This window comes from Camelus dromedarius, chromosome 10 (genome assembly GCF_036321535.1).
Source record: "Camelus dromedarius isolate mCamDro1 chromosome 10, mCamDro1.pat, whole genome shotgun sequence".
Classification (NCBI taxonomy): Eukaryota; Metazoa; Chordata; class Mammalia; order Artiodactyla; family Camelidae; genus Camelus; species Camelus dromedarius.
The window spans coordinates 32,810,689-32,834,037 of NC_087445.1; the positions used below are offsets into that span (position 1 = coordinate 32,810,689).

Here is a 23,349-nt window from a genome sequence, read left to right on the forward strand (position 1 = left end):
CATTAAATAAAAGAGAAAAGATGGAAATTTTTTCAATGTAAGAGAGAATGTAAAAACAGATAAAAGGAATTCAAAAGAAAGTTATAAACATAAGCAAAGAAGATCCAACACATAGATAAGAGTCTCTGAAGAAGATACCAGAGCAAAGAAACAAATACTAAAATTACAGCTGAGAAATTCTTGCTGAAATAATTGAAAATGAGTATTGAAAGAATAAACTTTATACCTGAAAATACTGACCTAGAACGGCCAGGATAAGACACATTCTGGTAAAAATTACAGACCTTTAAAGAACGAGAGAAAAATCCTTTGGAATCTAGACAACATTAGCATATTATGTGTTAAGAGAAAGAAAATTAGATTATCCCTAGACTTTCATAGTGATGATATATGCTAGAGGAAAATGGACAGACATATTAAAGATCTTCAGAGAAAGAAAATGTGAGCCAAGGATTTTATATCCAGAAAAACTGACCCTCAGAAATGTAAAAAATAAAGGCAGTGATTGGCATTCAAGAATTCAGGGAATATTGGCGGGTAGAGTCTAGCTCAGTGGTAGAGTGCGTGCTTTAGAGTACGTGGGTTCAGTTCCCGGTACTTCCATTAAAAGAATAAATAAATAAACCTAACCCCCTCCCCGAAAAAAGAATTTAGGGACTATTTATTGTCCCCCTGACCGCTCATAAGAAATCTACTAAAAATTTTGTTTCAGCGAGCCCTTCCTAGGATTCCACTAGAGAATGACTTTGGACAACCGAAATGACTAGAGAGGCATCTACATAGGACTGGTGGTGAGCATTAAGCAGTTATTAAATGAGGGCCGAAAGGGAACATGTTACTGTGTAATGACTGTATGATTTGACAATGTAGACTTAACATAACTATAAAACAAATGTAGAGGAAGGGGGTAGCATTTACAAAACCAAACCAAACCCAGAACCCCAAGCCAGAACAATAAAACGATTTAGACAAGTGTTTCAGTAATCATAATTGGTGGCAGTGTTGGTAATCTGAGACTGACGTCTTAAAAGCCCCCTTTTCTCTCTCTCACACGTGGCAGCTATCCCAGTTCTAAACTCTAAAACCATCTGCACATCACTTTATTCTTCTTCCTGATCTTCCTGTTCTCTTCGTTCTTTCAGCTGTTATTCTGTTGATGTTACCTTGTGGCGTTTTCCACGTTTACATGTATACACTTGTAAAATGGGCAGATCCTGAATTTCTTTTTGTGCCTTTTTAAGTTTTGTCAGATGAGATCAAGGTGGAGGATGAAGTAAGGTATCTGGAGTCACTGTGGTTCTCTTTGAGAGTTCTTTGGTAGAACAAGTAGCTTTTCCTCAAGGAGGGAGCAGCAAGGCTCTGGGCTTTCCTGAAGCTGACTAAATCTTGTGCACAGGAGCTTACTCTCCTTGATACTTCACAGGCCTTGCCCCTCAAAGAAGTAGCAAAGAGGGTCGCTGATGAGAGCGAAGTTAAAAAGCAGAATGATAGAACACAGAAGCAGCCAGCCTTCTGTGGCACTGAAGAGATGAGATGACATGTTTGTAAAGAGAGTCAGAGTGCTCTTCAAATGTAGTTATTGTTACTAGTAATTTGGTAGATAGATGCCCTGTTCCTTAGTACAGTGTACACTGAAAACGATCTCCACATTACCCCTACTTTTTACTAGGGTAGTGGTATTTCCTAGTCTTGGTTTATGTGTATTCCTCAATTTTTTATCATATTCCTTCATTTTTCTACTATAAAGTCTTCAAATTTAAAAAGACACAATTTTCAATTGATAATACACTCTCCCCTAAAATAGCTGCACTTTAATCTTGATCACAATAGTTGACAAATCATTTAGAATGTTTGTTTTATTTACTAATATGGTCAAAGGACAGGAAAGGAAATCAACACAAGAAGATATGCGACTAGCAAATAGAAAACAGCAAAAGAACAGTCATTTCAATGAGTGATTTTTGAAATGAGAATTAAAATAATGATTATATTGGTTACAAAAATTCCTAAATAATTATTTTGAATGAATGAAGTATCAGTTAATATCTAATAAATGAAAGAAATTAAAAGAATGGTAATATCCACTGAGAATGAGAATGTGGTAAAATACATTGGCAATGATAATGTGTCTTTTGTTTGATTGCTTTTTACCAAATGAAAATATCTTTCTTTTTTTTCTTTTTTTTTTGATTATAGAAATAAATATTTACATAGAAAATTCAACAAGGCAGAACTTTATAAAGGGAAAAATTAAAATGATCCCGTATCTCTCCATTCGGAGGAAACTACTGATGACATTTTGGTACATATCTTTTAAAACAGCTTTCTCCAAAGATAAGCACAATGTTAAACTTCTACAGTAATAGTATACATGCTCCTCTGCAACCTGCACGTGGAGGTACCGTGTTTGATTTAGCCAACCATGTAAGTGATGGGCTCTTAGCTTCTTTGCATTTGCTAGCTATAATAAACAACTCTAGGATGAATGTCCTTGAATATAAACTCATCCACACTTGATAAAGCACATCCTGGAAGAAATTACATTATGAGTAGATTGTCAAACAAAGAGTACATAGGTTTTACATTTTGGACCATATGAGCAGAATGTATTCTAGGAATGTAGAAACTTGCATTCCCAGTAATTGCCATCCATTGTTTTCTCACACCCTCTCCAACATTTGATATTGTCAATAAATATTTTAAAAAAATTAACACTGAGACATAAGAAGTTTGATCTCATTGTTTTATCATACATTTCTTTATTTCAGAGATTCATTATTTTTTCACTTCTTTTTTTGCTATCAGCATTTTTCTAGTTGCCAGTTATCTATCAATCCATCTTACTAAATCTTCAGTAGAACTGCTTGCTTCTTATTTTTCACAGCTAACTGTATATTGGGGATATTAAGTCTTTGCTATGTATGTAGAAAGTATTTCCCTAGTTTATCATTGCTTTTTAATTTGATTTTAAGTATTTTAAGTTTTTTTTTTACCATATGTAGGTTTTAAAATTTTGAGTAATTACCAATACTTTCCAGATTTTGTTGCATGCTTAAAAAGACATTCTCCACCCATATTTAAAACAGAGGATAGGGAAAGGATGAAGAAAAGTGGATAGATGGACAGGCATTTGACAGTTTATAAAAGTAGAGGAGAGATCTACTCAATTTATATTCTAATCAAATCACAACAAAACAAACAACAATAAAACAATACATTCTGAGCCTATCTGGTTAAGGAGACTTGAACCTATTCTGGGGTAGTATGCAATCACTACATGGAGAAATGCTTTTAGTGATTTAGCAAATATTTAATAAGTACCAGGTATGGGGCTAGGTTTTGATTCAGAGAAAAAAATATATTGATTCCAAAAATAAAGTAAAATTGTCCCTGCCCACAAAAAGCCCATGAACTGTAATAGTCGTGTATGTGCAAGAGACCAGAGAAGGCCAGAGCCCGCCTTCCTTCTTGCTTATTCTGCTTCTTAACCATAAAATAAGTAACTGGTAAATGCTAGAAATCCTAATTTCATTTAAAAAACACATATTTTGATTTTAAAAATTGTTTAAAAGAGCAAACTTCCTTCCTATGTATCTGTATTCACAGCTACCTCCCTGTAAGAAGACACTTAGGCCTTTGAGTCACTGACTGGGCTGTAATGGCCAAACCTATAATCATGTTTTGTGGCAGGAAAATGTTTTCAAAACATCTGCACTATTTAACCAGCCTACGTGTTCTGTGAAAAATATTTGTGAATGCTTCCATCAGGAGGTTCTCACTTAATTGAAATAATGGATGAAAATATTTGGCTAGTTTAACTCTGTGTTTGTGTATGTGTGTGTTTGAATGTGCATATGCTCAACTGTAACAGTAGAATTTTATATATAATTACATTTTTAAGTTAATACACTTACTGTATTTACTATTAAGGGAGAATGGAAAACATTAAGAGTAGAAACTGAGGTCTACTTTATATTGAGAAAAATAATACTAGTCCCTTATTGTTTAGGATTTTTAGAAATTATTTCCCCTTTATTGTTTAGTCTTCACAAAAGCCTATGAAATAAGTATCAATATTTTTATTTTACATAATGAAACAGTGGGACTCAGAATGATGAGGTGACTGAAGTTCCTCAGACGAAAGCAAAACTGCAAGTTTCACTGCTGTTTCCACCACACTGCAGCTACTCCAGTGCTAAAGGCCTTTCTACCCTGTAAAAAGAGGAACTGAGAGTTAATTTCCAAAGATCTGTGGATGACTCTGATGAGACCCTAGCCACTTACCATGGCTTCTGCTTGCAGAAACTAAGCTCCCTCTTTGTCCTGCTTGACTTAGCTCATTGTTGTAGGGAGGACGTGCTTCGGAGTCAAATATCTGGGTTTGAATTCCATTTCTGCCATTTATTAGCTGTGCATATTTGGACCTAGACTATTTTCCTCATCTTCACCTAGGAACATTGGCAGTGATGATACTTACAGGGGAGAGTTGTTGAAATATCTCTGGCACACAGTGGGTATTCAAGAATCATTCAGAAAGACATTACCTGATCTCTCCTGGGATTGGTGTCAAAAGTTACAAAATGATTTGGGAAATTCAAGGATTATAAGAGATGGAACCCTGTTCATAAATGCAAGAGACAATAGTCAGTGTTGAGCCCTGTGTTAACCCACGTGCAGAGAATTGACTTTTGGCCATGGTTACACTCATCTCTTATCTCTGACCCTCATATAGACATATGTCCCAGGAGGCATTATATTAAGAAGATAAAAATGGGGGAGCCTTGGAAACAGAGATGTGGGAATGGCTGAATTGTTTTAGAGTGCTCTAAATGGATTTTCCTAATTCTTTTTTTTTTTCACCCTTTATAGCTGATGGTGTCTGTGTCTTCAAATGCTCACTCAACAGGGACACTGAATGTTGCCTTGTGGGGAAGGAGTCCATCTTAATTACTCTGGGCTACAGCAGTGCTTTAATGAAGTTTGAGTCTCATGCAGGTAAGTTTTGTACTTGTCCCAACCCTTTGGCTTTTCCAAAGGCAAGTCTTCTGATTGGTTGGGTTTCAGCAACATGTTTCTTGATAGGAGTTGCCATCAATTGAAAAAGTGATTTAAAACTGGTTCTGGTGCTTACTTGAAGCCATGACTAGAAAACAGTCAGCCTTTTCCTAGATCATGAGAACATTTGTATTCTTGGCTCCCGGTTTTGTTCTCCTTCATCCAAAGCTGCAGAAGAGGACACCAAGGATTATCCAGATCTTCACCACTGTTGTTGATTTTCCTTGAAGATGAAGTTGTTAGCTGAAATGTGATTTTTCAGTTTGAGTGTCAATGATTTCATTCTGTTTTTGTGTTTGAATCATTTGTTCAGCGCTCTTAGACTCTGGACAACGAATGTCTAGCAACAGGTAAACTAAAATACAACTAGAAGTATTCTAAGAGAAGACTCAGAGGCACCCTGAAAGAATTCCAGCCACTGGTAGGTGGGGTTGGGTCACAAGGTTGTGGGCTGCAGGATCCGGATGTCCCAGAGCTGGTATTGGCCTGCTGATGAGTGGGCCTGGGTCCTGGGGCATCTGGCTCAGGGGTGAAAGATGGCCTGGAGCTTGTATCAGTCTGCTGGTAGGGGGACTGGAGCCCAGAGGGTCCCAGGGCTAGTGCTGGCTCATCAGCGGGGGAACCAGTTTCCTGGCTTTCTGGCTGCAGGGCCTTGGGGGTCCCAGAGTTGGTATGTCAGCCTGCTAGACAGGGCCAGGGCCCAGGGTCTTTGTCTGCAGGGCCCTGGGGGTCCCAGGAATAGTGCTAGCCCACCGGTGTGTGGAGCTAGGCCCCTAGCCATGGCCCTTCTTGTAGACAGGTCCAGGTCCCTGGGCAGCTTTGGGCTCAAGGGGTCTGGGACTCCTGAAAATAAGCCCTGCTGGCCTGCAAAGTCATACGTTCTGGGGGCTTATCTTCCTGGTGCAGAAACTCCCGGGCTGGAGAGCACAGTGTGTGGCTCAGACCACCCACTCTTTGGGGAGAACCTCTGTAACGTAATTACCTCTCTTCTATACGTCGCCCACCTTGGGGTCTGGGTCTTGTGTAAACTGCGTCTTCACCCCTCCTACCTGACCCGTTGTAGTTCTTTCTTTATATCTTTATTTGTAGAAGATATTCATTTTCATTATCATGCACACTGAGACTATTTCCAGGTTTGGGCTATGATGAATATACTTGTACCACATATTTTTTTCATTTCTCTTTGATCAACATCTTGGAGTAAAATTGCTGGGTCATAAAATAAGTGTATGCTTAGTTTTATAAGAAAAAGCCAGAATTTTTTCCGAAGTAGTTGTACCATTTTACACTCCCACCAATAATGGGTGAGAGCTCTAACTGCTCCACATCTCTACCCACATTTGGTCTTTCAGTCTTTTTAATTTTTTTTCATTCTGATGGGTATGTAGTTGTATCTCATTGTGGTTTTAAGTCACATTTTCCTGGTGCCTAATAATGTTAAGCAGATTTTCACATGGTTATGAATTAAAATTATTTGCCTGTTACTAACTAGTTATTTATCTGTGGAGTTGCTGTTCTTTATATATCCAGGATACCAGGCATGTATCAGATACGTAATTAATGCATGTTATCTCCTAGTCTGTAGCTTGCTTATTTATTTCCGTAATGATGTCTTATGTTGAGCAGAAGCTTTAAATTTTAATAAAGTCCAGGTGATCATTCTTTTTTGTTTAATGCATTCTGTGTCCTAAGAGTCTTTTGCCTCAACTGTTGAATGATTTCTATTATATTTCCTTTTAGAAGTTTTATAGCTTCAGATCTTGTATTTTAGGAATATCATCAATCTTAATTATTTTTTATTTGGCATAAGGCATTGGGCCAAAAATTATTTTTAGACCATAGGGATATCCATTTATTCTAGCTGTTTGTTGAAAAGACTTTTGCAAGTCAAGTGATTATATATAGACTTGGTCTCTTTCAGAGCTGTCTGTTCTGTTCTTTTGATTATCCTTGTACCAATATCACATTGTCTGGATTACCTTTCAGGTGACACGAAGTCAGGTGGTTTAAGTCCTCCAACTTTGTTCTTTGTCAAGATTGTTCTAGATGTTTTTGGTCCTTTGCATTTCTATATGCATTTTATAATTAAGTTGTCAATTCTACAAAAGTGCTTGTTCTGAGTATGATTGAGATTGATCAGTTTGGTGAGAATTGTCATTTTAACAAAGTTAATTGAATTTTAACTGATTTGCAAACTTATACGTTAGATTGCCACCATTTCATGAATGCTGACAGAAGACACAAGACTCCTGGCACAGAGATAAGAGACTATTTTAGATTCTCAGAAAAGAGCAGTAGCCAAAGTGTCAGCACATTGTCTCCAAGTTCCCTGAGCCTCAGCTCTTCCAGGCATGCGTCTCTCAGGAAGATAAGATGGGTGCCTGCCCATGCAGTGGGATGCGTTGCAAGAGAGGAAAACTGAGCCCGGGGAACCTACCGTTTAACAGCAGGCAGTAAGCAGGCTTGCTCTTTGTGCCAGAGGAAGATAGTACTTCATACCTCATGGTTGCTTGCTGTGTACCCCACCCTGAGAACTAGCCCAGGTGGAGAGTGGTCAGTGCCGGTAGGCCTGGCATTCTTAGCTTACACGGTGAGGCATAGTTGAGTCCCATCAAGAGACACTTGGAGGAGTGTTTCCCAGCACTTTTTCCTCTTTGAGAAGGAGGGAGATTTTCTCATTTACAAACTCCAGAGAATGATAGCATAGGAAACTTCATTCATAGGTCAAATGAAATCAGACACAAACACATACTTGAACAACTTTTGCAAGAAAGACATTTATGGACAAGGCATTTTAGAATTTCTTCTTCAGCTAAGAAAAAAAATAGTATTAGTAGTGTACGACGTTCTCTAGGCAACCCTCTTAACAAGGCAATAGGGATAAGTCTTGGTAAACTGTAGACCTAGTTATAGGTAAGTAGATGCTTCAGTCATTTAAGGTATCTCCAAAACTGTAGACAGACAATACCGAATGAGGACGAATACCAGTCTCTCCGTGCTTTTCATTTGTTAAAGGGGACCAGATGTCCATTAGACAGAAATAACCCAAATAGGCTAGAGGCAGAAATAAAACCAGATATGCAGATAGCAATGAACAAGAAATAATTTAGAAACAGACTCTGGGTGAGGGCACAGTTGCTACCTTAGCGCAGTTAGACTCACCCCAGCAGTCAAGGAAGATAGGTCTGGACCCAAGGGGCTTATAAGGTGCACTTCTCAGACAGTGCAGCTTAAAAAGCTCTGTGTGAGGATCTTGGTGGCTCCCTGTTAAAAATCTAACAAGAAAAGCTAAATAAACATTTTTGGAGTGCAGGGTGGAGTTATATCCTTAATAATAACACATATATGAGGAAGTCCTGCTTTCATAGCAACTGACTCCCAGATAAAGGCTATATTTGTATGTCAGATATGACAGCCTGTAATTCTTTTGTGTGTGTGACTTTTTATTTTATTTTTAATTGTGGTAAAATATGCATAATTTAAAATTTACCATCTTAACCTCTTTTAGGTGTACAAGTCAGTGGCATTAAGTACAATCACATTGTTGTACAACTATCACCATTATCTGTCTCCATAACTCTTTATCATCTTGCGAAACTGAAACTCTGTCTCCGTTAAATAACTCCTCATTCCCTCCTTCCCCACCAGCCCTGGCCACCATGATTCTACTTTCTGTTTCTGTGAATTTGACTACTCTAGGATACCTTATATAAATGAAGTTCTGCAATATTTGTCATTTTGTGACTGACTTATTGCAGTTAGCATAATGTCCTCAAGTTTCATCAGTGTTATAGCATATCAATTCTTTCCTTTTTAAGGGTGAATAATATTTCATTGTAGGCACATAACACAACTCATCTATCCATTCTTCCATCAGTAGACACCTGGGTTACTTCTACCTTCTGGCCACCATGAATAATGCTGCTCTGGACATGAGTGTGAGACTTTTTTGATGGGGGAACTCTCTATTGCTTTTGGCTCTGTAGAGGTGCCCAGGAATGAAGAACATATATTTTTCACATGAAAATGTGCATCATTAATTTCTGCACAGCATCATTTACTTATGTTACACACTTAAGACTGATTTTCTCTGATTAACTTGAGATTTCTTTTTCTCTGGCAGATTTTTTTCTTCAAAGTGCAAATTTTACTGTTATTCCCAGTAATAACATGTATTAAACACAAAGCATTTAAAAAATCTATCATCTCAATTCAATCCAGTCAGTATTTATTGATCACTACCTGTATGCCAAGTGAGTTGCTCTGGATGAAAGACAGCCTTGGACTCTCAGAGAGCTTAGGGTTAGAGGAGGGAGCAGATTCATGAGCAGGCAGTATGGTGCCATGTGAGAAGTTCTGGAATAGTCTCTTAGTGCTGTGGGGACATTAGTCAGGGCACCTACCTCAGCCTTGAGGGTAAGGGAAGGCTTCTCAGGAAAGAGACTGTTTAAACACTGCAAGAATGGGGTTTAAAAGAGCACACTGGGTGACAAGATTTAGGGAGAATATATAGAACGAGGAAAAACAAAGACCTAAAGGGGAACCTTAAGGAACCACTGACATTTAAGGGCAGAGAACAAGAAATATGGAAATGAGATGGAAAGAAGCAGCCAGAAAGACAGGAGAAAACCAGATGAGAGTAGTATTATGGAAATCAAAAGCACACTTCAGACAGGAGGGAGGTTATCCAGATCTCTCTACAGAGAGATTGAATGGGAAAAGACTTAAAGGTATGGGTTAGATTAAACAGAAGAGTCATTAATAAACTTGACTAGGGAAGTTTCTGTGGCAAGATTTAGGATAAGATTGGGGCACTGGCTCAGAGCCATTGATTTCTGGGTGAGGGCTACAGACCAAAGATTATCATTTTTCTCCTCTCTACCAAGACCTCAATAAAATAACAAACCCAGCAAAAGTGAAGAGAATGAAGAAAGGACCATCAGGAAGTGCAAGTTCAACAAATTCCTAGAAGATGGATGATCAGAGAGAGAAAGCAGTCACTCAGAATCTCTGAGTGGGCACTGCCAAAAAAGGGAACCCCAGGGCTCCAGACTCAGACAGTAATATGGAGGCTAGAGGTGAGGAAAGGGGAACCCGACGGGATTAACTGCATGTCTCTCTCCCTAATGATGGTATTGATGGGCTCTCTGCAGCCTCTCTCCTTCCTTCATCCCCGTGCAGAAAATTCTCCAGGCATTTTACTGCCAGGGAAAAACCAGAGGATGCCTGTAAAGAGACTGAAGAAATGGGAAGAGTTTCACTCTAATATATGTGCTTCCACTTCACAGAAAAGCTACCATCGCTCTGGCATGTGTAGCCCCCTCTCACTCGCATCCCAAAGGGCAGAGGTGGGCACCCCTCCCACTAATCCTAAAACATGGCGTAGCAATTCCTATTCCATGTATACAATTTGCAGACAGCCATTCTATTTGGAGGTGAGACCTAGAGGAAAATGAGGCTTTCTTAATAAGTTAAATATGCACTACCCTATGACCCAGCCAGTCCATGCCTAGATATCTGCCCAAGAGAAGGAGAAACATTATATACGCAGAAAGACTTGTACAGGAATTTTCATAGCTTTATTTACAGTAGCCAAAATCTGGAGACAACCCAGGTAGATATTCATTAGCAAACTATGCCATATCCATACAATGGAAGGCTACTTATTAATAAAAAGAGATGGATGACTGATGAACTCATCTGTGTGAATGACTCTCAGAAATTTTAAATTGAGTGAAAGTAGCCAGATACAAATGAGTCCATATTGTATAATTTCATTTATGTAAAATTCTGGAACAGGCAGAGTTAATCTGTAGTCACAGAAAGTTGATCAGTGATTATCTGGGGCTGGGAGTTAGGGTGAGCTGGAATTTAAAAGGGCATGTGGGAACCTTTTTTTTTTTTCCCAATGTGACTTAACAGTATATGCTTTTTTATTTTATTTATTTTTATTGAAATATAATTGACATACAACATTATGTTAGTTTCAGGTGTGTACTGCACAATGATTTGACATTTGCATACATTATGGAATGATTACCGTGTTAAGTCTCATAACCATCTGTCAGCATACAAAGTCATTACAATATTATTGACTGTATTCCTTATGCAGTATTTTACATTCCTGTGGATTATTTAGTTTATAGCTGGAGGACTGTACCTCTTAATCTCATTCACCTATTTTTGCCCCACTTCCCACCTGCCTCCATCTGGCAACCACTTGTTTGTTTTCTGTATCTCTGAGTCTGTTTTCATTTTGTTTTGTCTGTCTGTTTGTTTTGTTTTTCAGATTCCATATATAAATGAGCTCATATGGTTTTTGTCTTTCTGTGACTTATTTCACTTAGCTTAATACCTCTGTATCCATCCATGTTGTCACAATGGCAAGATTTCTTTTTTATGCCTAAATAATATTCTGTTACATATACCACATCTTTATCCATTTCATCCATTGATGCACACTTAATTGCTTCTATATCTTGGCTGTTGTAGGTCATGTTGCAGTAAACATTGGTGTGCATATATCTTTTTGAATTAGTGTTTTTATTTTCTTAGAGTAAATACACAGAAGTGAAATCACTGAATTAGATGGCAGTTCTATTTTTAATTTTTTTTGAGGAACCGCCACACTGTTTTCCACAGAGGCTACACCAATTTAGAATTCCACCAGTGGTGCATAAGTGTTCCCTTTTCTCCACATCCTTGACAATACTTGATATTTGTTGTCTTTTTGATGATAGCCATCTGACATCTGAGAGGTGATATCTCATTGTGGTTTTGATTTGCATTTCCTTGATGATTAGTGACGTAGAGCATCTTTTCATCTGTCTATTGGCTGTCTGTACGTCTTTGGGAAAATGTTCAGATCCTCTGCCCGTTTTTTAATCAGGTTGTTTGTTTTTTGATGTTGAGTTGTATGAGTTCTTTGTATATTTTGGATATTAACCCCTTATCATATGTATCATTTACAAATATCTTCTCCCTTTCAGTAGGCTGCCTTTTTGTTTTGTTGATAGTCTCCTTTGCTGGGCAAAAGCTTTTTAATTTGACATAGTCCCATTTGTTTACTTTTGCTCTTGCTTCCCTTGCCTGAGAAGACAGATCAAAAAAAATTGCTAAGGTGTCAGAGAGAGTACTGCCTATGTTTTCTTCTAGGAGTTTTGTGGATTCTTTAATCCATTTTGAATTTATTTTTGTATATGGTATGAAAAAGTCCAGTTTTATCCTTTTGCACGTAGCTGTCCAGTTTTCCCAACACCATTTATTGAAGAGGCTGCCTTTCTCCATTGTAAATTGATCATATAATTTGGGGTCATTCTGGGCTCTCCGTTCTGTTCCTTTGACTGTGTGTTTGTTTTTGTGCCACTGTATCTTTTATTACTATACCTTTGTAGTGTAATTTGTTCTTTCTCAAAATTGCTTTGGCTTTTCAGTGTCTTTCATGTTTCCATACAAATTTTAAAATTGTTTGTTCTAGTTCTGTGAAAAATGCCGTTGGTAATTTGATAGGGATTACACTGAATCTGTGGATTGCCTTGGGTAGTATGGTCATTTTAACAATATTAATTTTTCTAAGCCATGAGTATGGTATATCTTCCCATTTGCTTGTCTTCAGTTTCTTTCATCATTATCTTACAGTTTTCAGAGTACAAGTCTTTAACCTCTTTGGTTAGATATATTCCTAGATATTTTATTCTTTTTGATGCAATTGTAAATGGAATTGTTTCCTTAATTTCTTTCTGATAGTTTATCATTAGTGTATAGACATGCAGCAGATTTCTGTATATTAATTTTGTATCTTGCAACTTCGCTGAATTCATTTGTTAGTTCTGATGGTTTTTTGGTGGAATCTTTGGGATTTTCTCTGTACAATATCATGTCATCTGCAAACAGTGACCATTTTATTTCTTCCTTTCCAATATGTATTCATTTCATTTCTTTTTCTTATCTGATTACTGTGGCTAAGATTTCCAATGCTATGTTGGGTAAAAGTGGTGAGAGTGGGCATTTTTGTCTTGTTCCTGATTTTAGAGGAAATACTTTCAGCTTTTTACCACTGAGTATGATGTTGGCTGTAGTTTTGTCACATACGGCCTTTATTATGTTGAGATATTTTCCCTCTATATCTGCTTTGTTGAGAGTTTTTATCATAAATGGATGTTGAATTTTGTTAAAAGCATTTTTTGTACTGAGATGATCATGTAATTTTTATTCTTCAGTTTATTAATGTGATGTAGTATGTTGACTGATTTGCAGATATTGAACCATCCTTGCATCCCTGGGATAAATCCCACTTGACTGTAGAGTATGATCCTTTTAATGTTTTATTGAATTTGATTTGCTAATATTTTGTTGAGGATTTTTGCATCTATGTTCATCAGTGCTGTTGGCTTATAATTTTCTTTTTTGTGATGTGTTTGTCTGGTTTTAGTATCAGGGTGATGCTGACATTATAGAATGAGTTCAAAGCATTTCTTCCTCTTCAATTTTTTGGAGTAGTTTGAGAAGAATAAATGTCAAATCATCTTTAAATGTTTTGTAGAATTTACCTGTGAAGCTGTTTGATCCTAGACTTTTGTTATGAGTTTTTAAATTACTGATTCATTTTCATTATTGGTAATAAGTCTGTTCATATTTTCTGTTTCTTCCAGATTCAGTCTTGGCAGATTGTACATTTCTAGGAATTTATCCATTTCTTGTGGTTGTTCATTTTACTGGTGTATAATTGTTTGACAGTCTGCAGTTCTTACTGGGTAACAGTTGAGTCAGTTTTTTAATTTTAATTTTAATTTTTTAGTTGGTTTATAATGTGTTCATTTCTGGTGTACAGCATAGTGATTCAGTTATACATATATACATATCAGTTGAATCAGTTTTAATAAAATCAGGAAATTCTTGTCTTTGATCATCTTTGAAATGGCTTATCTCAGCATGTAAATGTTTATATTTTTTGTAATTTGTGGATTTCAGTAATTCAAGGCTTTAGGAAATGGAAAATTTTTCTGGGATATGTAATTAGACAGAACTAAGTTAAGAGCAAAATGTCATTTTTACTTTTTATACTATAAACATTTAACCTGTTGTCTTAATCTAATACACCATCCACTTGAAGGAGAGTTTAATCGGATCATTTTACTAATGAGGAAATTGAAATTCGGAGAAAGGAAATCAGTCACTTTCTCAAGATAATAAGACAATTAATTGACCAAAGATTTGAATCCAAAGTTACCTACTCCAGAGCTCATGTATTCTTCCCACATCACCATGCATCCTTCCCTAATGACTTATATTTTTAATTTTAGGAGAGAAATAAGCCAGTGAAAGAATAATGTGCAGTTGCACAGTAAGATTGAATGGAAAAAAACCTTTCTTCTAATGTTCACACTTAGAGCACTTAATGCTCAAGGAAACTGTACTGGTAAACTACATACAGAAATCATATTTCCATGATACCTTTGTTTCAAGCTTAGAGTACTGTTCAGAGTTGATATGGAAAGTCTGAGCAGGCCTGAGAACTTCATGTTTTATGGACTCTCAAAATTGAGGCTGCCTTCATTTTCTGGATGAAACTTTTCTTTGAATCTTTAAATTTCAGTTAAATAGAAATGTTGAGATTCCAGTAGACAAAGTGTTAAGAACTTGGGTTATATTTTATTCCCTATCACATCCAATGACCAAGCAGTTTCCATGTACTACCACACCACCTGCAGCCCTCTTCCTGAGGAAGAGAATCTTAAATAGCCGGGATAGTCATAAGGGCCCGAACCAACATGGATTGCTTAGAGCTGGGGGCCAAGGACAGGAGTCTGTTGCCCTGATTCTACACCAAGGTCTCTGTCATCATTCTGATGACTTTTCTGACAAGTAGAGAGAATATACTGACCTTTTCCTTTACGTTTCTTGAGACACAGACTTTGGGCTCAGTAATTTAGAATACGTAGGACTAACATTCTTCTTCATCTGTTTATATTGAAAAAAAAAGCAAAAAAGAACATTTCTAAATAAGGAACCCTTTTGGTGGGACTAATTCTGGTACCACAAATTCTCAGTTAGTTCAGTATATAATCTATATTTTAGGAATAAGCACAAAGACTTGGACTCACCATGCTTTAGAATACTGGCTATAATTTATTAGTCTTATTCCTTCTATAAGAAGGAAAGATAATTCGTAACAGGAGTTTCTGACTTGAGGAATTTTCCCAGGATGCCTCATAACATCTTCCACTTCTGGAGTTTATGTGTCTCTTGATCTCTGCTGAAAGTGAATCCCAGCACCAAAAAGATTGCAGATGCAGATGTTTGCAGATTGGTGGTCATCCATGGTTTAATCTAATAGTTTTCAAAGTTAATGAATGTCCCTGGGGAGTTGGTTGCCTGTCTGATTTCCTGGCCCTGGAAACTGAACAGGCCAAGCAGCTGATCCCTCATTCTGGATCTGTCAGGGCAGGTTGTGACGCAGACCAGAGTCCACAGCTGCAAGAAGGTAGTAGTAAGTGAGGAACAAGCTGGCTATGACTCAGAGGGTCCCAGGTGGCAGTGGGATATTGATTGTCATTTCTCAGCCTGGGTGTTGGCAGAAGGCTGTCTACTGGTGTCACTGCCCATCAGACACAATTGCTGAATTTTTGAGATATGCTCTGCTTTTCTGGATGTAAGGAGATGTGGCATATGAAATGTGAGGGGCCTATTTTATATTTAGAAGTAAGTGAAAAGCTGCCAATTATCTGTAACTTGGGAAAGGAAAAAAAATCCAACTTTACTGGGGAGTTGCCCTGTATGGATAATTAGGTGGAACCACTAGGAAAGAAATGATCAAATATTCAAAAGTCTTTTTGAGGAGTATTTCTTCCCTTCCTCTAACTCTAATCTCCATGCCTGATTTGGTCACATAGTTAAATAATCTCCATTAATCTCAAAGACTACTGTGAAATCCAATGCATTTAAATTCATTGTGTTTTAGTAGCAGTGGGAACACAGAAACAAGTGTCAACAGAGAAAAAAAATTTTGATTAAATGGACTTAAGGTAATTTCTATGAAGTGCTGACTATGTATGTACTAAATATGTGCAAGGTCTACTTCCTGTTCATTCATTCATTCATTTAACAAATACATATTGTCAAGTTGGTATATTACTCTTAATCCCATTTTTACGCTAAGACACTAAGGCTTATTGGTACGAAAGAAATTGCCCAAGTGGCAAAGAGAAAACACAAGGCCCATGTTCTTTCAACAGCTTTCCATCTGCCTGTTCTCTCTTCATGAGTTGACATATAATCTAGAAAACTCATATCTTTACTTGGGGTGATAGCACAAAACATGGGAAAGCCCACTTTTATCAACATTCTACTATTTGAGAAAAAGAAATTAAGACACTGGTGAAGCTTATTCTGGGAATTTATGAATCATGGAGAAGTTTCCTTATCCTTTTGTATTTTAAAAAAATTTCCAACTTACAGAGAAATTGCATAAACGTAACAGAGAACTTTTGGATATCCTTTAAATAGATTCATTAATTTACACTATTATGTCACATTTTCTTATCTTTATGTGTGTATACATAATATATATAAACACATATCATTATACTTCTGAATCATTTGAGGGTAACTTGCAGATGTTACATTCCTTTACTCTTTAGTGTTTCACTGGATATGGCCTATGAACAAGAACATTCTCTTATATAGCTACAGTAGAGTTACAAATTCAGGAATTTAACATTTGTTCAATATTTTTAAATTAAAGTATAGTTGATTTACAATGTTGTGGTAGTTTCAGGTATATAGCAAAGTAATTCAGTTATATATACATATATTCTTTTCCGTATTCTTTTCCATTATAGCTCATTACAAGATATTGAATATAATTCCCTGTACTACACAGTTGGACCTTGTTGTTTATCTGTTTTAAATGCAGTAGTTTATATCTGCTAATCCCAAACTCCTAATTTATCCCTCCTCCTCATCCCTTTGGTAAATTTGTTTTCTGTGTCTGTGAATTTGTTTCTGTTTTATCAATAAGTTCATTTGTTATCATATTTTAGATTCCAAATATAAGTAGCGTCTATTCAATCTGTATATTTAATCTGCCATCCATAGTCCAGTTTCATAAATTGTCCCAGTAATGTCCTTTATAGCATTTTTTTTCCCTCCCTAATACTGGATCTGGTCCAGGATCATGTGTTGCATTTAGTTGTCATGTGTCTTTAGACTGCTTTAATTTGGAACAGCTCCTCAACCTTTTCTTTCATGACATTGTGATATTTAGAGAATAGGGACCAGTTATTTTATAGAATATTCCCCAGTTTGAGTTTTTCTTATGTTTCCTCATGGAAAGATTCAGGTTGTGCATCCCTAGTTGGAAAACTACCTCACTGCTATTGTGTCCTCAGCATTTCACATCAGAGAGCACTGAGATCTGTCTACCCCTTGTTGATGATAGGAATTTTGTTCACCAGATCAAGATATTGTTGTTTCTCCACTATACATCCTTGATAGATGTAACTAATAAGCAATCTGTGTGAAGGCATTTTGAAATCCTGCTTCTCATCAAACGGCCTAAATTTAGTATACATTTATTATCCATTACTTTGGAAACACAGTTTTGTTTTTTGGGGATTCTGGGGGGGTTTTGGTATGTTAGCAAGATCTTGCAATCTTGCTGAGTCACTTAGTACTTACAGGTTTCTTATGTAGATTGCTAGGATTTTCTGCATAAATGATTCTGTATTCTGATTAGAGATAGTTTTACTTCTTCCTTTCCTATCTGTATGTTTTTATATTTCTTTTTCTTGCTTACTGCGCCAACTAGGACCTCTAGTACATCCTTACCTTGTTCATGATCTCAGGGAAAGCATTCCATTTTCACCATTAGCTGTAGTTTTTTTTTAGTAGATATCTTATTAGGTTGAAAAAAGTCTATTTCATTTCTAATTTGCTGATAGTTTCTGTCTTGAATTGTGTTTTGTGAAATGCTGTTTCTGAATCTGTGAAGATGACTGCATCATTCTTACATTTAGCCTGTTAATACCATGAATTAAAATTATTGATTTTTGAGTGTTGAAACAACCTTGAATTTCTAAGTTAAACCTCATCTTCATGATATCTGATTCTTTCTGTATATTGCTAAACTAGATTTGCTAGAATTTTATAAATTATTTTTGTCTGTTCCTAAGGTATTGCTTTCTTAATGTCCTTGTCTGGTTTGTATATCAGAGAAATATTGGTCTCGAAAAATAGGGGCATGTTCCCTAATCTTCTATTTTTGTTAACATTTTGTATAGAATTTGGCATTACTTCTTCCTCAAATGTTTGTTAGAATTAACAACTGAAGCCAAATGGACCTTGAATTTTCTTTGTGAGAAGATTTTTATATAAAGTCAATTTATTAAAAAAAATATATATACGTATGTCTGTTTAATATATCTACTGTTTATTGAGTGACCTGTAATCGTTTATGTCTTTCATGGAATTTGTTCATTTCATCCAGGTTGTCAAATTAGTTGTCACTAAGTTGTTAATAATATTCGTTTGTATTGGTACAGTCTGTAACGATGTGTTTCTCTCATTCGTTATACTGGTAATAGACGTCTTTTTATTTTCCTAAATAGTCTAGACTTATCAACATTATTGATCCTTTTAATGAAACAGCTTTTGGTTTCACTCATTTTTCTCTATTTTGTCCATTTTCTGTCTTACTGATTCTTGCTCTTTCTGTTATTTTCTTCCTTCTGATTTCTTGAATTCTTTGATTACTCTTCTGTCTCTAACTTCTCTTTTTTAATTTGTTTTTATTGAGGTATAGTCAGTTTACAATGATGTGTCAATTTCTGGTTTACAGCTGACTTTTTAAGGTAGATGCTTAGATCATCAGTTTCAGCCCTTTCTTTTTTTCTGATATACACATTTAATGCTATACATTTCTTTCTACACAATGCCTAGCTGCATTCAGTAAATTTTGGTATGTTGTGTTTTCCTTGCCATACAGTTCAAAATAATTTGTATTGTTACTTGTTTTCTGGCTTATGGGTTTCTTTTTTGATCTGTGGATTATTTAAAAGTATATTGTTTAACTTCCAAACATTTGGACATTTTCCCAATAGCTTTCTATACTCTCACTGAATTCTTTTGTGGTCTGAGGACTTGTTTGTATGATATTAGTGGCTTCACATTTGTTGGAGTTAGTTTTCTGGTCCACAGTATGGTCCATCTTGGTGAATTTTCCATGTGCACTTGAAAATAATATATGTCATATTATTATTGGGTGTCCTGTTCTCTAAATATCAGTTAAGTCTGTTATCTTTAATGATTCTTGGTCTACTTGTTTATTAAGTATAGAGAGAGGAGAGTTCAAATTACTAACTAGAACTGGATTTGTTGTGTTACAATTATTTATGCCCCATCTCTATATAAAAGATGATATTCTTTTGACTGTATGTGAGATTATGCTTCACACAGTGACTCAAGAAAGCAAAAAGTAAACACTCCAAGTTTCTAGGAACTGTTTTTCATTGTTCTTTCTTTCTTTTTTTTTTAACATTTTTTTATTGAGTTATAGTCATTTTACAATGTTGTGTCAAATTCCAGTGTAGAGCACAATTTTTCAGTTATACATGAACATACATATATTCGTTGTCACATTTGTTTTTGCTGTGAGCTACCACAAGATCTTGTATATATTTCCTTGTACTATACAGTATAATCTTGTTTACCTATTCTGCATATGCTTGTCAGTATCTACAAACTTTTAAATCCCAGTCTGTCCCTTCCCACCCCCCACCCCCTTGGCAACCACAAGTTTGTATTCTATGTCTATGAATTTGTTTCTATTTTGTATTTATGTTCTTTTTTTTTTTTTTTTTAAGATTCCACATATGAGTGATCTCATATGGTATTTTTCTTTCTCTTTCTGGCTTACTTCACTTAGAATGATATTCTCCAGGGATATCCCTGTTGCTGCAAATGGTGTTATGTTGTTGTTTTTATGGCTGAATAGTATTCCATTGAATAAATATACCACATCTTCTTTATCCAGTCATCTGCTGATGGACAATTAGGCTGTTTCCATGTCTTGGCTATTGTAAATAGTGCTTCTATGAACACTGGGGTGCAGGTGTCTTTTTGAAGTAGGGTTCCTTCTGGTTATATGCCCAGGAACGGGATGACTGGATCATATGGTATGCCTATTCCTAGTCTTTTGAGGACTCACCATACTGTTTTCCACAGTGGCTGCACCAAAGTGCATTCCCACCAGCAGTGTAGGAGGGTTCCCTTTTCTCCACAGCCTCTCCAGCATTTGTCATTTGTGGACTTTTGAATGATGGCCATTCTGACTGGTGTGAGGTGATACCTCATTGTAGTTTTCATTTGCGTTTCTCTGATAATTAGTGATATTGAGCATTTTTCATGTGCCTATTGATCATCTGTATTTCTTCCTTGGGGAGTTGCTTGTTTAGGTCTTCTGCCCATTTTTGGATTGGGTTGTTTGTTTTTTTCTTTTTAAGTCGTATGAGCTGCTTATATATTCTGGAGATCAAGTCTTTGTCAGTTTCATCATTTGCAAAAATTTTCTCCCATTCTGTAGGTTGTCGTTTTGTTTTACTTATGGTTTCCTTTGCTGTGCAGAAGCTTGTAAGTTTAATTAGGTCCCATTTGTTTATTCTTTCTTTTATTTCTATTGCTTGGGTAGACTGCTCTTGGAGAACATTTTTGAGATGTATGTGAGGTAATGTTTTGCCTGTGTTTTCTTCTAGGAGGTTTATTGTATCTTGTCTTATGTTTAAGTCTTTGATCCATTTTGAGTTGATTTTTGTGTATCATGTAAGGGAGTGTTCTAGCTTCATTGATTTACATGCTGTTGTCCAGTTTTTCCAACACCATTTGCTGAAGAGACTGTCTTTATTCCATTGTATATTCTTGCCTCTTTTGTCGAAGACGAGTTGACCAAAAGTTTGTGGGTTCATTTCTGGGCTCTCTATTCTGTTCCATTGGTCTATATGTCTGTTTTTGTACCAATACCATGCTGTCTTGATGACTGTGGCTCTATAGTATTGTCTGAAGTCTGGGAGAGTTATTCCTCCAGCCTCTTTCTTTCTCTTCAGTAATGCTTTGGCAATTCTAGGTCTTTTGTGGTTCCATATAAATTTTATAATGATTTGTTATAGTTCTGTGAAATATGTCCTGGGTAGTTTGATAGGGATTGCATTAAATCTGTAGATTGCCTTGGGCAGTGTGACCGTTTTAACAGTATTGATTCTTCCAATCCAGGAGCATGGGATATCTTTCCATTTTTTTAAGTCTTCTTCAGTTTCCTTCATCAGTGGTTTATAGTTTTCCATGTATTAGTCTTTCACCTCCTTGGTTAGGTTTATTCCTAGATATTTTATTACTTTGGGTGCTATTTTAAAAGGGGTTGTTTCTTTACTTTCTTTTTCTGTTGATTCATCGTTAGTGTAAAGAAATGCAACTGATTTTTGGATGTTAATCTTGTAACCTGCTACCTTGCTGAATTCTTCAATCAGCTCTAGTAGTTTTTGTGTGGACCTTTTACGGTTTTCTGTATATAGTAACATGTCGTCAGCATATAGTGACACTTCTACCTCTTCTTTTCCAATTTGGATCCATTTTATTTCTCTCTCTTGCCTGATTGCTGTGGCTAGGACTTCCAAGACTATGTTGAATAGGAGTGGTGATGGTGGGCATCCTTGTCCCAGATGTTAGTGGGAAGCTTTTGAGTTTTTCACCGTTGAGTACTATGCTGGCTGTAGGTTTGTCATATATAGCTTTTATTATGTTGAGATATGTTCCCTCTATACCCACTTTGGTGAGAGTTTTTATCATAAACGGGTGTTGAATTTTATCAAATGCTTTTTCGGCATCTATTGAGATGATCATGTGGTTTTTGTCCTTTCTCTTGTTGATGTGATGTACTACATTGATTGATTTGCGTATGTTGACCCACCCTTGTGTCCCTGGGATGAACCCCACTTGGTCATGATATATAATCTTTTTTATGTATTGTTGGATTCTATTTGCTAATATTTTGGGTGAGGATTTTGGCATCTATGTTCATCAGTGATATTGGCCTATAATTCTCTTTTTTTGTAGTGTCTTTGCCTAGTTTTGATATCAGGGTGATGGTGGCTTCCTAGAATGAGTTTGCGAATATTCCCTCCTTTCAGTCTTCTGGAAGAGTTTGAGAAGGACTAGTATGTTTGGTAGATTTCCCCAGTAAAGCTGTCCAGTCCTGGACTTTTATTTGTAGGGAGGTTTTTTGTTGCTATTTCTATTTCCTTTCTAGTGATCGGATTGTTAAGTGGTCAGTTTCTTCTTGATTCAGTCTTGGTGGACAGTATGTTTCCAGAAACTTGTCCATCTCCTCTAGGTTATCCAGTTTGGTTCCATATAGTTTTTCAGAATATTCTCGTATGATCTTCTGTATTTCTATTTTATTTGTTGTAATTTCTCCATTTTCCTTTCTTATTTTGCTAATTTGTGCTCTCTCTTTTTTCTTCTTTGTGAGTTTGGCCAGAGGTTTGTTGATTTTATTTACTTTTTCGAAAAACCAGCTTTTGGTTGGATTGATTTTTTTCCTATGGTTTTTTAAATCTCTATTTTATTTATTTCCTCCCTGATCCTTGTAATTTGCTTCCTTCTGCTGCCTTTTGGGGTTCTTTGTTCTTCTTTTTCTAGTTCTTTTAGTTGGTAGGTTAAATTGTTTATCTGAGATTGTTCTTTTTTGAGGAAGGCCTGTATCAGTATAAACTTCCCTCTTAGCACTGCCTTTGTGTGTCCCATAAATTTTGTGTGGTTGTGTTTTCATTTTCATTTGATCAAGGTATTTTTTGATTTCAGCTTTGATTTCCTCATTGACTCATTGGTTTTTTAATAGCATATTGTTTAATCTCCATGCTTTCCTTTTTTTCTCCTCTGTTTCTCTGTTGTTGATTTCCAGTTTCATGGCATTGTGGTCAGTAAAGATGCTTGAGATAATTTCTATCTTCTTAAAATTGTTGAGGTTTCTTTTGTGTCCAAGTACATGATCGATCCTAGAAAATGTTCCATGTGCACTTGAAAAGAAAGTATATCCTATTTTGGGGGAGTGTAATGCTCTGAAAATATCCACCAAATCTAGTTCTTCTATTGTAGTATTTAATTTCTCTGTTGCCTTGTTTATTTTCTGTCTGGAAGATCTGTCCAGTGATGTTAATGCAGTGTTAAAGTCTCCAACTATGATTGTATTCCCATCAATATCCCCCTTTATCTCTGTTAGTAATTGTTCTATGTACTTAGGTGCTC

General features: G+C 36.3%; 1 protein-coding gene across 2 annotated transcripts in view; it reads left to right on the forward strand.

Annotated features, from left to right (window-relative positions):
• The window catches only part of LOC105100277 (histone-arginine methyltransferase CARM1), a 242,656-nt gene that overhangs the window by 85,505 nt on the left and 133,802 nt on the right, over positions 1-23,349 (forward strand). For both annotated transcript variants that reach the window (XM_031449785.2, XM_031449786.2), the window contains exon 2: positions 4,870-4,995. In XM_031449785.2, the coding sequence (XP_031305645.1) occupies positions 4,870-4,995 (126 nt within the window). The remainder of the gene's footprint in view (positions 1-4,869; positions 4,996-23,349) is intronic.